Source organism: Bacillus rossius, chromosome 2 (assembly GCF_032445375.1).
Source record: "Bacillus rossius redtenbacheri isolate Brsri chromosome 2, Brsri_v3, whole genome shotgun sequence".
NCBI classification, from domain to species: domain Eukaryota; kingdom Metazoa; phylum Arthropoda; class Insecta; order Phasmatodea; family Bacillidae; genus Bacillus; species Bacillus rossius.
In genome coordinates, this window is record NC_086331.1 from 49,108,672 (window position 1) to 49,125,958 (window position 17,287).

Genomic DNA, 17,287 nt, shown 5'->3' on the forward strand with positions numbered 1-17,287 from the left:
TTCATTGATGGTTTATCAAAAACTTTTAATGCATTGATGGTTTATCAAAAACTTTTAATGCATTGATGGTTTATCAAGAAACTCCAATGCAGTGACAGTTTATCAAGAAACTCCAATGCAGTGACGGTTAATTAAGAAACTCCAATGCATTGACGGTTTATTAAGAAACTCCAATGCATTGACGGTTTATCATGAAACTTCAATGCATTGACGGTTTATTATGAAACTTCAATGCATTGACAGTTTATCATGAAACTTCAATGCATTGACGGTTTATTATGAAACTTCAATGCATTGACGGTTTATCATGAAACTTCAATGCATTGACGGTTTATCATGAAACTTCAATGCATTGACTCTGTAAATTTAACAGACACTATACTTTATTCAGCAAATTTTAAATACTGTACATGAGATTTAAATAATGGTAATTTTGGCTATTAGAGATGCACATACTTTTTTTATTACTTTACTTAGATACTACAGATCCAATTAAGGATACTTCATGACAGTGATATTCGAGGTGAACTGCACGTAATGGCAAAGGTCAATAATTTAATCCCTACCACCAACAGCATAAGCAATGTCTCTTTAAACATGATGACGATGATCGGGGCTTTGCCCCTTTACGTCTGGTTAGACTCCGATCCCTTTGCGGTCCCATGGCATCCCTAACCACTCCTTCTTAGCATTTTCACAGCCGACACATACATGTGTGTGTACTGCATGACGTGTATGTGAATGAGGCGCCACAGACTCCTGCGAGATGGCGCCGTAGCTTCAGTGCTCCGTCCCCTTACATAATTATAAATTAAATTGTAAACCTTTTTCAGTTTTGATCCTAAGCATTTTGTAGCACCGCAGACCGCCCAGGAGGGTTTTAATTAGTAAATCTTATATTTAATTTTGCATAAAATAAAGAGAGCACCGGACATTCCCAATGTGGACCCGAGTCCAGCCGAAGCTAGACTTTGTTTGAATATTAATTTTTAAATTACTATATGTTTCAATCATTTCTAGAAGTGAGAACCATGTGGCACGTGCAGAGCATTCGCTCGCCCCAATCCTTCGTCATCACCAGCCGAGAGCAGACGCACCAGCACCCCGGGGATCTCACCGCTTGTATTCACTGATTAGTAGTTTTCCGTTCATATTCTTAAGTCTTTAAATCATTTTACGCTTCTCCTCGGGGCTACTCTCAGCCGGCGAGCTGTTTAAATTATTCTTATTATTCTTCGTATTTAATCACCCTTACGTTTCTTAAGTGGCCACGTGTGTGGAACACACCGCAACATAAACTGATTCGTGCCTCGGTTTTTTTTAACTGTTTAAAGGATGATGTATACAGGAGTGTGTAACTTTTTAATAAACCTAGACATGTGATTTAAATGATGTTGCTTTGGGTTCTAACCCCCCCCTAGCCAAAAAAATATTTTTTTCTTATCTGAAAGCAGGTTAGCTAAAAGCCTGGGTGTCTTACTGCTATCACCGGCCACTGCACTGGAGGGGAAGAGTAAGCGAGCCCTACCGATTCTCCTTCCCTTCCCCTACCCCTGTCGCGAGCAGAAGCTATAAGGTTGTGACGCAGTGACGGGTCCCAAGCTTTCAAATATCTTATACCTATTGTATTTAACCAGCACGGTAATTATAAGCAGGTGTTGACTGGGCTTCCAAAAGAGTAAGGATCGCTGTGTGTGTATAGAATTGAGACGAAGACATAGTGTCATGTAACTCTTCAAGCTAAAGCTAATTTTTTCCAGGAATAGGCCGAAACCCAACTCTTTTTATTCCTTTTTTTTTTTGTATTGTCGAGCTTCCTGCATGATTTATGATTTTGAGTGGACGTAAACAAGGCACTTGGATTGATAAAAATATCTTTAATTAATTTCTTCATCACTCAAATAATTTATTTATTAAAAAATTAAAATATTTACCATTACAATATTTAAAGTTAAGTACGGAAAACTGCTAAAATAGCACTATTTTACACCTTCAAATCCCAATTTTTTCTGGGGTCAGACCACCGGACTCCCCCGTTTTAATAGGGGGAGGGGGGGGTCCATGCTTCTTAACCCCCCTCCCCCTCCCCATACACAAATCCTGGCTACGCCACTGCTCAATGTGTATATATGCATTTGGTGTTAAACCATACCTTTACCTTTATAGTTTTAACTTAAATTAACATGGTATAAACATTTAAATTGCTTTTGTATGAGATGCTAATAAAATTAATATAAATAAATAAAATAAATAAAGCAGTGGGTTTTACATCATACAATTCTGAACAGAGGCTGAATAGCCAACAAGAAGATAATAGTGGGCTTGAAATCACTTTACATCTCATTTGAGCTTACAAACCCAACAGTATTGTTTCTAAATCAATGATATGTAAACACTTATCAGAAACACAGCTAAAATATCAATAAATGATTTCATTAACTGATTTCTTAAAGTAACCAAATTTTTTGCATGTTGAAAAGTAGCTAAAACTTTATAGGGGGAAAAAAATTAAAATTTATGAGAAAATTTTTATATACCTATAATTATAATAAAATTTAATCATTCAAAAATATACTACAATATAAAGTTAATGGTTTAATCCCTAGTTTGCTTTTAGATGTTAACAATAGCATTTTACCTTTAACATATAAAAAAATACCAATTTTTAGCAAATGAAATACATTTTTCTCCTTAAATTTAATAATATGGGTTTTCTATCAATTTTGAAAGCATAAATAAAATTTTCTTTATATTGTTAAAAAAAACCTATTTGCAGGAAACTAGATATCCAGTAATTGGCCAGTGCAAATATATTTTTTTTTTAGTTAGAATCAACTGAAATGAATACCAAATTATTCTTGAATATGAATATTTAATTCAAATAGTAGGAATGAGAATTAAAATCCTAGGTCTGGAAAATTAGACAAATAATACTAAAGTCAGCTACAAAAATTATAAAGATAATATTTGTTAAAATATTTCAATTATGAAATAAAAAATTATAGATTTTAATTATGCAGCTAACCAAACTTAACCTAACCAACTAACATTTCAATTCAGTTCCTATTCACCTTATTCTCCACAATCTTCTACTCTACATATTGACCCAGAAAATTTTTGTGAACTACGAAATACAGTACACTCCCTATTTAACGCGGTTGTCGGGGGACATAACTTTTACCCGCGTTGTTGCATAACCGCGATGTTTCGATGTGACCAAGGTCAAAAGGCATAAAACACCGCCGGTGTTCTAATAGGTCGGCAAGCACGCACAGTATAGACGGCCCGCCTTTGTGCGGACTTTGCATCCGCAGTTTTCACTAAACACGGGTGAAAAAATAAAAATAATAACGTTTAAAGATAAATTGTTTTTATTTTTCCGCGTGCCGCGCACAGTTTGTCGCACGGCCTACGAGCGCGCCACACGCCGCCATACACACGTGCGGCACACACGCTGCTGCCAGTCTCGTGGTGTTAGCCACAGTATCTGCTTCGTCTGAGTGTCCGTAACAAAGTAAGTGCAGTGTGTGCGGTTACACACGATTCTGTGGTCAAAGTCTTCTAAAAAGAAAGGCCGTAGTGATACTTCAAACCGAATATGAATCGCAAAGTACCGAGTTTGATTGACAAAATAAAAATTCTAGATTTACTTACAGATAGCTTGTCTTTTGTAGAAGCAGGCCGCAGATACAGGAAAAAAACGATTCTAGCATTCGTACAATAAAAAATAAAGAATCGTCTATCGTGTCAAGTGGTTAAACTTTATTATCCATGCTTACAGTAAATTATAAATGGTCACATGTGGGAAACAAAAATTGCGCCAATTTAATCTTAGCGCAATCAGTGACGCCGTATTAAAAACCGTGTTAAACTTTGTCTTTACTTATTTCACCAAACGCTGTGTCGAGTTGCTGAGTGTGTGTGGCTCGGATCGGCAAGTGTTATATTCCCCAGCCTCTGTTTAAAGGTCGGGAGACCGCTACACATAAACATTTCCGGGACTTGTTTACTACCTCACGGCAAAAGTGGTACAGTAAGGTTCACGTAAATATTGGACCACTGGGAATTCCTGGGCAAAGATTAAAAATACGCTAGACAATTTACTTTACTATTTAATGTTAAAACATTATACCAAAGTAAAAAGATGAACTTGTATAATACAATGAATTACCCAATAATATTACGTCTGTAGGTTTAAGTTGTAACAAAACATTTATATACAGATGTCCAGTAAAGTACCAATTAAGATTCTGGAGTGGAATTTTAAACACCGGACTACCTGATTTTGCCTTGTACGCAGCGACGCTTTTCAGTCAAGTGACTCATGCTCTGCCTGTGTGCTGCGTGAACACATTCCCTCCCCCACTCCCCCTCGTGTTTCTGCCCGCTCTAATCTCTACCTCTCTCCATATTCTCGGCTCGCCTCTCCCCTCCCAGCGCTTGCCGACAACCAAGCCTATCCAACATCAATCCCCAGCCGAGTCACGCTGGATAATGTCGCTGGACGGTGGGCTTTATCAGGTCCCCTGTCCGATGCTTCATTTGTGAGATAAAGCGACGTTAAGAACTAGTGTTTCAGAAAATATCACTGGGCTGGATTGGACCATAATTTGAAAACCCTACAAGATAGAGGAATAATGTACGGAGATATCTTGTTTAGAATTTTACTGCGGACATTTTCTACGCCTAGGCTTTTTTCTGCCCGATGCTTAGTTTGTTAGTTACAACGCAAAATTATCCTAATCGGCTGTCAACCATTTATTCCATTATTATTATTCATTTCTGACTGGGGGACATGGTTTGACCCGCGATATACCCGATTCCGCGATCAATCGAGGCGCGATATACCGGGAGTTTACTGTACCTTGAAATCTAATGCAATCAATTTCATGAAAAATTCAAATCTTTTTTTTTAAATGCTGTACCAAGTTAGTGATTAAATGAGCTCATATTTAAATTCTAGCTATTCACGAGTTTTGTTAGTTAAGGCAGCAAAGTAAATTGTATTTTAGTTTAATATTATTATAAATACAATTTCTGCTCATTTCATCTGGAATCTTAAGCCATTATTTAGGTATTTTTTTCAATATGTTTGAGTCGCAACGTCTATTTCGTCACAGATACATATAGCAAGTAAGCTGCTACTGTATCACATGGTTTTAGATCAATTGTGATTGTCGATTTACACAACAGAAACTATTCTTTTAATGGCCATCAAAATGGAGTGTCAGGGTTTTGTGGTGGTGTAGTCCATGGTTTTAGACAATAATTTTTTTCCCACTTCTGATGCATTTAAAGAAATGAATACAAATAATATATTGTTTTCAAATTTGATATGATTAATATGCCGTGTTTTGAATTAGTCATGTGATTTCTCATTACTGTTTAGACAGAAAGTAGCAGGGAAAAAAAAACTTTGAATACTTGTAGCACGTTAAAAATGTCACTTATTGTTAATATTTTTGGTTATGAAATCCCATTAAAACATAAAAAACGGGTATTTAATTCACACAAATGACAATCTCAACTGGAACATTGGTATACAACAAACTCACGAGGTATTTATGTCAAATATTCATAAGCAAACGAATATTCATAATTTCAAAGTGTTAGTATTCAAGCTCAAATTAAATACCAATAGTTTATTATTCAAATTCGTTTTACAATATTTGAATATTTGCACAGACTTATTCAGTAAGGATTTTAATAGGATTATTCGGCAAAATAAAAAATGCATTAAAATAGCCATTCAATTAATGTACTTTTCAGGCTTTAGCCTTTTTATGTACAACCATAAATAATATTTTTTGAGATTTAAAATCAATGTGAGTGACAAGTCAACAAAAACAAAGTACTACGTTCATACCAGGTATGTGCATATCCTTGTACTTCACTGACACTGTGTGTACACCCAACTCTTTGGGTACAAAATGAACAGCATAAAGGCCATCTTCAATTTCATTGATTTCTGCATCTTCTGTTACACCTCCCGGTGATGTTACAGTTGCCGACAAATCAAAACAGGTGATGCCTGTAACAAGTACAACAATATAACTAGCCACCAAAATTAATAAACATATATGTGTGTGTGTATATATATACATGCATATATATGTTTATATACATGCATATATATGTATATATGTATATGTATATATATGTATATATATATGTATATATACATCTGTGTATGTTTATACATACATATATGTATATATGTGTATAAATATGTATATGTATATATATATGTATATATGTGTATAAATATGTATATGTATATATATATTTATATATGTGTATAAATATGTATATATATTAGTGATGGGATTTTCGATACTTCGATACCTCGATACCTTCGATACTTGACGGTATCGCAAAGTATCAAGTATTGAAACTGTAAGTTTGATACATTTTTTCGATACCGGAATGCTTGTTCATTTGTATTGAATTAAGTTTTGAGTCGCCATCATACAAAATACAACTACAGTAGAACCTCGATGATACGTTCCCGTTTCATACATTTTCCCGTGTGATACGCCGATTAATTTTGGTCCCGCCGAAAGTACTACTATATTTACAATGGTATACTTTCCCGGAACATACACTTATAAAATCATTAATTTCCCGTTTCATACGTTTTTACGAAGCGGAAAAGTCCTAAAATTCACAAATTTTTTTTGTTAGATATATTCCTCCAGATAAATTACGTTTTAATTAATGCTTTTATTTTGAAAAACGTTCATTGTTTACCTTTGCAAACGTAAGAAAATAATTTTATCACACCATAGATATGGATAGTATCAGGAAGACTGTGCACTTCGCTAGTAGCATCTATGGCCAGCACCAAGCGAGACTAGTGGTGCAAACTAGCAATGATTATGAAAATGGTGCACGCGCTTTACCAAGGCAAGGATCTCATATTTTGTGCATTCAATAATCTTTGAACTGAATATACCCGTTTGTTATTGTTTTCTTACGATCGGATTGTTTTGTATTTTACGTTTCTCAAGTTAAAATTTTATTGAAAATTGTTCTGTTGCATAAAGTTGTTTGTAAAATGAAACAAACAAGCAAAAATTTCTGATTTTCTATTTACAATAGCCTAATTTTTTTTCTAATTTAGGCTTGGTGACTTTCCCCCCCTTCCAAGAAAGGACTTCAAAACATTTTGTAAGGCCACTGTTTCTCATGTCAGCTTTACTTGATTATGGACTGTATTTTACATTTCTGGTGGTTTTATTATATGTATATATAATGATGAATTCATATCTTTCATTAATATAATGCAATTATTTACACATTATGTATTTAAGTTTAATATGACATAATGCTGGTATGATAGATTGAATTTATATAGTTTAAAACAAATTTATGTTATTTGTAATAATTGTTACTTAATGGGAAAATATTTTTCCCTGGAGTATCAAAGAATATAACTGAAAAAACAATACAGAATCGAGTATCGAAAGTGTGGTATCGTCCCACCTCTAATATATATATATATATATATATATATATATATATATATATATATATATATATATATATATATATAAAATTTTGATGCCTAAAAAATTATTTCAATGAAATAAACAGGACAAGCTGCTACAGAATTACAGGTATACACTTAACTTCAAATACCGGTAATTCAATTCACTGAATTCTTGGCGTTATTTTATTTCAACTTTGTTTATAGATCTCATTTCATGTTTGCTTTTTTCTTGACAAAATCAATGAGTTTCTGAAATTCACACATTTTATTTTAGACTTAATTTCGGATTCTTAAAATAATCTCTGCAACCTTGTTATTAGATTCATACTGCCACAATATTACCACCTTCAGTTTATCTGATACAAAGCACGATACATTAGCAGAAATAACGTGAGGAAACAAAAAATGAAAAATAATAAAAAAATGAACTTACATTGTGCAAGGCTAACAAACAATTTCTAGTGCATGGAAAAAGTTTGCAAATTGTCCATTAACAAAATTAAATTTGGTGTATTCAAAAATGTAATTAAATTTCATGAATGTTGATTATAGTTAACTATAAATTGCACATTAAAACATTCTAACCACAAAAATTATAATTAAAATATTAAATATTATTAAAAAATGTGAACTCGCCTGGCATTTTAAAAGTGAGTTTACACTCGCTGCCAACTTCAGTTATCGGCACCGCCTCTCTCTGTCGTTGGATCTTTTCCCTTTGCCGGTTGGAGCCTTCGCCAATGACCTTTAAATAAATTACAAATTAAAACATTAAGTACAAGAATAATTTGACTAACTTTTTATTTTATTTTTTATTTGACTGCTTAGAGTGATGAAAGATCACAAAATGATACAGAATACAACCTTATAGTAAAATAATGGTAAAATTCCCATTTCTATCTGGTAAACAGTTTGTGTAAAGTTTTTCTGATATCAATTTCTGGTACCATCTTATACAATTGCCAATACCAATATTAATAACCCAATAAAATGTTTACTTCCTCCTTCTACCTTGCATTTCAAATAAATATCTAATAACTACCTACTATCTTATTTCAGCTCAATTGTTTTTGTAAACAATGCACTAACAGAGACCAATATAGTGACATTTTTTGTATTACACTTGACATTATTAATGAATATAAACAAATTGGTAATGAATACACACACTTTAACAGATAGTAAAAAAACCTAATTTTCCAAAACTAAGTCTTCATTTTTCCATAAAAATAATCTCATTTCGCTTTACAAAGAATTGTGTTATTACTCATGCTTTAAAAATTAAAAGGTTAAAGAATATAATTGCACAAAGATTTTAATTTCAACTGTAACCAACACTATCTCATTTGATAGTAAAATTATATTTTACTAGGGTCAGCTTTCAAATGAAATTAATTTAAGCACATGAATACAGAAATAATATTTAATTTATACACTTAACTTTAACTGATGTGCTTAATGCATGTCTGTATAAGCCTACTCAATTTTAAATATAAAACATTATCAAATATATGTTTTTCCAAAATTAAACATAAATCCATAATTTTTTTTCTATTTCAATGAAACATTCTAAAGATTCTTTCTTAATGCTAGAATATATCTAACTATGTAGCAATATTGTTAACGAACTATTTTCAAAAATACACTGCACTTTATCGCAGTTCAAACTCCAAATATCAGAGCAGTAAAACTAATACGTTTTAGGATATGGAATAACAATGCTATTTAGAAAAATGGATTAACAATATTACAGTTTACTTCATGATAGTACACAGACATCATCTCCAAGCAGAAACCACCAAAGATACATGTACACCACTATTTAGATGTACAACCTAGATACAGAAATATAAATTTACATTCCTAACACTTACCCTTAAATTTATATTGTTACAAAGTCTTATACACAGCAATAAAAAAAATTTTTGGACTACGATAATTACAGAAGACACCTGATCAGATCAAAATACTGTACACATGCCTCATGTTTGGTTTTGTTTAAAGGCTTAGTTAGCTTAGTTAAAGCATCAGCTATCATCATCTCTGAGGGTACATACATGATGTTGAAAATTCCTAACTCAATATGCTCTCTGAGAAAGTGATATTTAATGTCAATGTGCTCAGATCTTGAGTTTGTGACATAGTTTTTTGCTAGCTAAATTGATACTCTGTTGTCACAGAGTACTGCAAAGAATCTGTTTACACTTTGTGGATCGATTTCAGATATCAAATGTCTAAGCCATAATTCTTGTATGGTGAATGCCAAAGCCATATATTCTGCTTCAAATGTAGACAATGCAACATGTAACAATCCAGATTACAGCCTTCCCCATTACAATCCAGTTATAATAATTTGTTATAAATTTTTATCATATTTCAGATTAGGTTATCAAGTGATGTAAAGTTTTTCCTTATAGAAGTAATTTTGAACTGACTATGTCATGTACTGTGAACCTAATTCACCTGGTTTATTGCTTTTGTTTTTATAATGCATAAGTTTATTTTTCAAGTATTTTTTTTTCCTGGCTTCTTTGTGTAGGAAGGCGTGCTGACGTAATTCTCCTTGGTTATTTCCACGACAGAGGATTTGTTCCACAGGCTAGGCGTTGAGTCACGGTCATGGGATTGTTACAGAGAGTAAAATTGCTATGGTTGTGGGAATGGAGTTTAAAAATTTCGTGGAAGTTTCTGATGTCATGTGCCATGATTGGCTGAGAATTACATCAGCGAGCCCAGGACACTGCCAGCACAAAAGGAAGGAAGGCTTTAGGTTTTAGTCAATGTTCGTGCACCATGCCGAGAGGTGTTTTTTTTCTTTTTCCAAGTACATGGGAGAAGTTGCACATTAAATAACAAGATTGTTTGAACTGTGCAACAAGATTTTACCTAGTGATTATTAGAAGCAGGAAATTTGTGAATCACAAAATACTGCAAAAAATTATTATTGTTATTATCTGTAATATTGCAAAATTCATTTTTCTAAATATCATCTTTATTCCATATCCTTACTTACTTACTTACTGTGTAAAACTTGCAGGACTATCGCAACACACCTCTCTCTGGGACATGGAGTACGCTGATTAATACTTTCTCTATTTATGTGTGATGTTCAAATTACATGCCGTTTCCTACTGATTAAATATATAATCATTACTGAGAATAGTTTATTTAAAGGGGAAAATGTGTGTATTAGTGGTCATACAGGGTTCATCCGGAAAGTAATAGGACTGATTTTCTTCCGCCACGACTGTACTTCGGAGCGTGCGCACACTGACTGGATTCGGTAGAGGGGGTTCCTAGCTAACGAACGAGCGGCTGGTCAGTTGTCTCCGAGCAGCTGGAGAGTCAGGACAGGCTTTTTCGCACGACGTGTTTCTTTGAGTGATGCAAGCCGAAAATGCAGCGTTCGTTAGATCAGAGGTACGCGATTAAATTCTGTGTGAAACTCGGTAAATCTGCGACAGAGACGTTTGATATGATCAAGCAGGCTTACCCAGATGATGCTTTAGCAAGAAGTGGTGTGTTTCGGTGGCACAAGGCCTTTTTGGAGGGCCGGGAAGAGGTCGCCGATGAAGACCGTGCTGGAAGACCTTCGACTTCGACAAATCCCAACAATGTGACTCGTGTGCACAAAGTTTTAAACCCAGATGGTCGACTGAGTATTCGTTTAATTGCCCAGATGTTAAATTTACCTAAATCTGTGGTTCATGACATTGTGACGGAGCATTTGAACATGTGCAAGGTGTGTGCCAAGATGGTCCCAAAACTGCTCAACGCCCCGGCTCACACCGCCTTGTGAACAGCTACCTGACCAAGGCTGGCATCCCAACGCTACCGCAGCCGGCCTACAGCCCAGATGTGGCCCCCCCGGACTATTTTTAGTTTCCTTGCTTGAAAAGCCTGATGAAAGGCGAGCATTTTGAGACGACAGAGGGGATCCAAGCAGCTTGCACCGCGGCTCTCAAGGCTATTCTGGAGAATGCCTTCCGTGACGCCTTCAATGCTTAGAAATTGCGGTGGCAGCGCTGCATCGACGCAGAAGGAGCCTACTTTGAAAGTTTTTAAAGAATTGTAACGATTGGCTCAATAAATTTTTTTAAATCGACTCAGTCCTATTACTTTCCCAACAAACCCTGTATGTATAAAATCAAGGAAATGAAGTGATTCGGCAAACATTTTGCTCTTCCACACATATTAGTAGTGGGGAATGATAATTTTTTTTAAACAAAACTAGCATTTTAAGTGTACATGTGAATAAATTTGGTCACTATTTCATAAAGATTTTTTTTTCACATAGATTCATGATAGTACACAGACCATCTCCAAGTGCAAACAACCAAATATGCATACACACCTAGATACAGAAAGATAAATTTACATTCCTAACAATAAGCAGTCTAAAACAGGAAATATATTTTACATTTTAAACAAGCAAGAACAAATAATAAAAGTAATTTCACTACTTCCTAACAAAAAGGCAGCAAGAAGTAAAGCAGACAGTTAAAAAACACACACTATTTTTGATACTTTTAATGCAAAACAATTTTGTTTGTTTGGTTACACATAATAGTTTTACACAGTCAAACACTATACAACGCCACCAGTACAATTTTCAAAACCATGCACGGTGCCTGTAGTGACCTTATCGTGTATCCTACTGTCCTTAAAATTAGGGTTGAAGGTGTTATCTCGCTACTGACTTTAACTATCTGTATAAAATGACAGACTGATGAAATTAAATTTACAAAAATGAGGTTAATTAAGATGTGAAATATAAAATAATTAGCAAATGTTAGTTCAGAGGAGTATCATATTCTTCACAGATACTATTTCAAAACAGAGAATATTATTAAATGGTAACTAATGATAATATTTATGATTGGAATTGATTTCTATCATGTAATTAGTTTTTTTGCACCTATGTTTCTTTATAAATTATCACATCAGAAATTTCACTTATGCATTTTTGTTATTCAATGTGTTTGTGTTTGAAGGGCTATATAGGTGTAAGAATACATTTTAACTTATCATTACTTTCATATTATTTCTGATAAAGGTAGTTTGTATTTCTCTCTAGAAGAGAAATAGTGACAAAAAAATTGTAAAAAATTGCTAACAAATAACAAAATAAGAGAAATCTTTGAAGTCTTCACAAAACAAATATTATGTTTCGCAAATAATCTAGGTATCTGCAGTTAAAATTTCTTTTATTTACTTGTAGTGTTCAAAAACAACAGTCACTGTTACACAGCTAAGAAAAGGAGTACTTGATATGGAAAAAGAAATGTAGCCATGAATAAAAAACAATATGTTACATCTTTGCAAACCAAATTTTTTTTAGACCTATGGCTGTTTTAACAGAAAAGTTGTGGTCAAGAAGGCCAAATTACTGTTTTTCGTAGTCTTTTGGCCATAACTTTTATTTCGTAAACAACAGTGCTTAGAGAATACTAAGTTATGGATAGTGTAGTAAGAGAAGATGAAAGTTCAGGCTAGTGTTGTTAAATGGTGAAAGGTAGCACAATGATAACATTATTGGCTTTTCTTGGTTTTCTTTAAAGTGGATGAATATCTTATGTATTACAAAAGAGTATTCATACCTTGACGGTGAAGGGTGAGCCTTCCACGTGATGGTCTGCAAACTTGAGATTTACTATGTAGTAACCTGGTTCAGTGGGTTTGTATGAAATGTTTAATGTACCATCTTCATTATCTTTGCACTGAATGTCTGCTTTGCTGGGACCTTCAATTGACAGTGACAAACCTCCATACCCTAAAAAAAATTAATTAATAAAAAATTATTGCACTCTGACATTGTATTTCTAAACAATATGTAAAGAACAATTTTAAAATATTTTAAGACAAAAACAAATTAGGACCATTTAAAAATGGCCAACTGCAATAAAACAAAAAAAAAAATACTTAAATGTCATTCAAAATACCATATTACAGTGAAATGCAATTTAATCGATGAACAAAATAGCCATCAGTTAAGTTGAGAAATAAGAGAGAATATAAATTAAACGTACTTACAATTCAACGTGTACCATTATTTTAGCATGAACGATGAAGTTTGTAACAAAATTTACACGTGAAATAGATTGTAAAAATTATTTATATTGTCAAACTTCAGAATTTTTAAGTACCATCTTATTTACAGCTACCCTCTCATGTCGTCGATGAAATGGGCACCAACTCAGCTCACCTGAATACTGGTTACAAAATCTGGGTAGGGCAAGGCTGAAATGGTGTGGAACATGTGACACAGGCTTCTAACAAAAGGCGTGAGTAGTTGAGCTTACTCCAAGGAAAGTACTGCCCCTCGGAGGGAATGAGTTCGCGATGTAAAGTTCGTTAAGGCACAGAGTGCAGGAGAGGCCATAGTTTAAGTGTTCAAGTAATGACAAGGGACAAATTCTCTATTTCCATGAAAATTGTGAGTAATGAACAGTTGCATTTAAGGAGTAATTATAAACAAGGTTTAAGGTAATTTTAACTAATGCATCTTAATGGTTCGGATAAAGGTTGGTGAATTTTTCTCTAGTTTGTCATTCTGAGGACTTTTAAAGTCTATAACTCATTGCTTGAGGGTAACTATAAATTATTCTGACATTTAACTTTAATTTTTCAAGACTGATTTTAGAATTCAGACTTTTTGTAATAAATAAGTATTCTTTGAGAATTAATGTTAAGTTATTTAAGGTGGTTAAATTACACCCAGAAAATGCCCTGTGCATGACGATGAAATGTAGGATAGTCAGTGCTGATTTAATATCTCACAGCTGTTTTTGCTCTAATGTTAAATTCTGAGTTTACGTTTCCCCTTATGTTTTAATAGGTTTATGGAAATTGTGCACAAGTAAGGCCAAAACCCCAAGTTCCATTTAACTGTAATTCTTAGAATTATTTTCACATATACTTATAACTTATTTGATTAATTATACAGGCCAACAAGAAAATTTTTGTTTGCCTAGGATTATGGAACTGATTTTAGCTATATTTGGGGCACAGAATCTAAATATGAAATTAGTTTTTTCTATCAGCTTTACTTTTTGAGATAAGTGTGAAAAAAGAAGTAAATCGACCTGCTTGCCTCGAGCCACTGTCACAAGGATATCCCAGGCTGGGAATTCCCACTTCGTCACTGGGATACCTCAGAATGGGAATCCCATCCTTCATTTCAATGCTTCAACTAAATTTGAGGGGAGTTTTAGCCATTCAGGATAGATCAAAAATGATAAAAAATGAATTCCAGTAGAATGAGTTGTGTAAATAATCCTGATGTGTTTTGCTACTTATGCGAATAATTAACATTAAAAGATAAATGAAAGACTGTTAGTGATTGTAGTGTTTACGAATCTTTGTCACTCGCGCCGCCATTACATACACACTGCCCGCCACCCACGGTACCAACTGCCTAATTGTATCAACCACTATGCACGCAATATATACAACACTACATCTCCCCCACTTTCTTTTTATAGGTCCAGTTTCTGAGGTTTTCTTACTGCTCTCCCACTCTGCGTTGTTCTATCTGGCAGCTGCTTGTAGTTCGTCCTGGCTCCTTCAGTTTCCCTCCTTTGTCCATATTCGTCTGAGAATCCACGGAAGGGCTCTCCTCCTGAACTCGATTCTTGCCTGCTATTTCTCCTGGCTCCTTCCGTTACCTTGCTCCGCACATCTTCCTCCAAGGAGTCATGGAAGAACGAAGCTCCTCCTGAACTCTGTGAGCTCCCTGGGAAAACTTGAAATGCAGGATTCTCTGCCAGACCAGGTGACTTTTCTCTTCTGGCCTGCCCACTTGTAGTTGCCCTTCCTCCTGTTAATATTTGGTCGCCCCTCCTGTCCTCGTCTTTTTGTGGGTGCACTTCTATCAGCTGCCATCTGTTCCTCCGTAGTGTCCCTTTTTCTGTATTAACTACATATGATCGTGGCGATTGTGCGATATTTTTCCCTCGACCATACCTCTTCATATCTGTGATCCATACTTTGCTACCCATCTGAAGTGCTGGTAAGTCTTGTATTCCACTTTTCTCATCGTGGTTCTTCTTGTTCCTTTCTTTCAGCTTTTCATCTCTGTTCCTGAACTGTAGCATGGCCTCTGCATTCCATGATGGCACCAGCTTCCTCTCTACCATTAACAGTGAATTTGGATCTTCTGATCAGGAGAGAAGACGTTTTGCAATATCCACTGCCTTTTCAGCTTCCCCGTTTGACTGAGGGAATCTTGGGTTGGACGTTTCCATGGTGAAACCATAGTCCCTGGCAAACTTTTTAAATTCTGCAGATGTGAACTGGGTTCCTCCATCCGTCCTTACTGTTTCAGGTATCCCATGCCTGGCAAACATGTTTTTGAGTCGTGCTATAACAGCCTCTGCCCTGATCTTATCTAGGCTAACAATCTCTAGGAATCTCGAGAAGTAGTCTTGTACTATCAGATAGTGTTGCCTGTGCAGTTCCATTATGTCCATGCCTAACATGAGCCATGGTCTAGTAGGTAATGGTGTAGTCTTCAATGTTTCTGATTGCTGTTTTCTATGTTCTATACAAACTGTACAGCTCTCTACTATTCTCTGGACATCCTTGGATACGTTGGGCCACCACACCGATTCATTTGTGCGACGACAGCAATTTACTATTCCCATGTGCCCTTCGTGTATGCGCCGTAGCATGTCCGATCGAAGACCTTGTGGGACAAATAGTCTATTTCCTTTCATGATGAGGACCTTGTTATATGTCATTTCTCCTCTCAGAGGCCAGTATACAGAATCTTTGTGGAACCCATTCAAAATGTTTTCTTTCAGCTGTTGGCATTCCAGGTCACTTTCTTGTGCTTTTCTGATTGCTGCCAGGAGCACATCTGAAAATGGTGTTTCTTGTATTATATTCTGAATGTGCAACTCTTCTTCAAGGATGTCCTTGCCTTCTTGCAATGGTTTTTCTGTTGGCGCCCTTGACAGTGCATCCGGCACGTGAAAGTCTTTTCCAGGCACATGTTGTAGGGTGTACCTGAAACACATCATCCGCATTCGCAGCCTCTGTAGCCTTGCAGTTAAATCTGCCAGTGCTTTTGACCCCAACAATACTAACAGTGGTTTGTGATCAGTGAGAATGTGTACGCTTGTGCCTATAATATATTCCCGGAATTTTTCACATGCCCATGTGATTGCCAGTGCTTCTTTTTCAATCTGGGCGTATCTGGTTTCAGTCTCACTCAGGCTCCTGGACGCGTATACAACCGGTTTCCAGTTGTTCTCTTGCCGCTGCTCTAGGACTGCTCCTAACCCATACGATGAGGCATCTGCCAGGATTCTAACATCTGCACCTATCTTATACAGTGCAAGTGTAGGATGCTGCATTAGCTCTTCTCTGACAGTCTGCCATGCCTCCTTCTGTGCGAGGCCCCAAAACCACTCATTGCCTTTAATGAGTAATGCTCTTAGTGGCTGTATTTTGCTCGATAGATGTGGGATAAACTTCATCAGATAGTTGGCCATGCCGAGGAACTGACGCAATTCATGGACATTTGTAGGTTCTGGCATGTTCCTTATCGCTTTCGTTTTCTCCACATCAGGTTGTACAACACCATTGCCTATTATATGTCCTAAGAACTTTACTGTGAGCACTCTGAACTGACACTGTTTTGTTGAGTGTGACACCCTCCTCTTTCAACTTTGCCAACACTAGGTCTACCCGTTTGTCATGTTCCTCCACCGTGGCCCCATAGATGAGTATGTCATCCGCTTGATTCACAACTCCCGTCATCCCTTCTAGTATTTCCTGCATCCTTCGTTG

General features: G+C 35.5%; 1 protein-coding gene across 1 annotated transcript in view; it reads right to left on the reverse strand.

Annotated features, from left to right (window-relative positions):
- The window catches only part of LOC134529275 (filamin-A), a 786,080-nt gene that overhangs the window by 180,363 nt on the left and 588,430 nt on the right, over positions 1-17,287 (reverse strand). The window contains exons 31-33 of the mRNA XM_063363172.1: positions 13,093-13,265; positions 8,129-8,237; positions 5,867-6,031 (exon numbers count right to left, since the gene is read on the reverse strand). Coding sequence (XP_063219242.1) covers positions 5,867-6,031; positions 8,129-8,237; positions 13,093-13,265 — 447 coding nt within the window. The remainder of the gene's footprint in view (positions 1-5,866; positions 6,032-8,128; positions 8,238-13,092; positions 13,266-17,287) is intronic.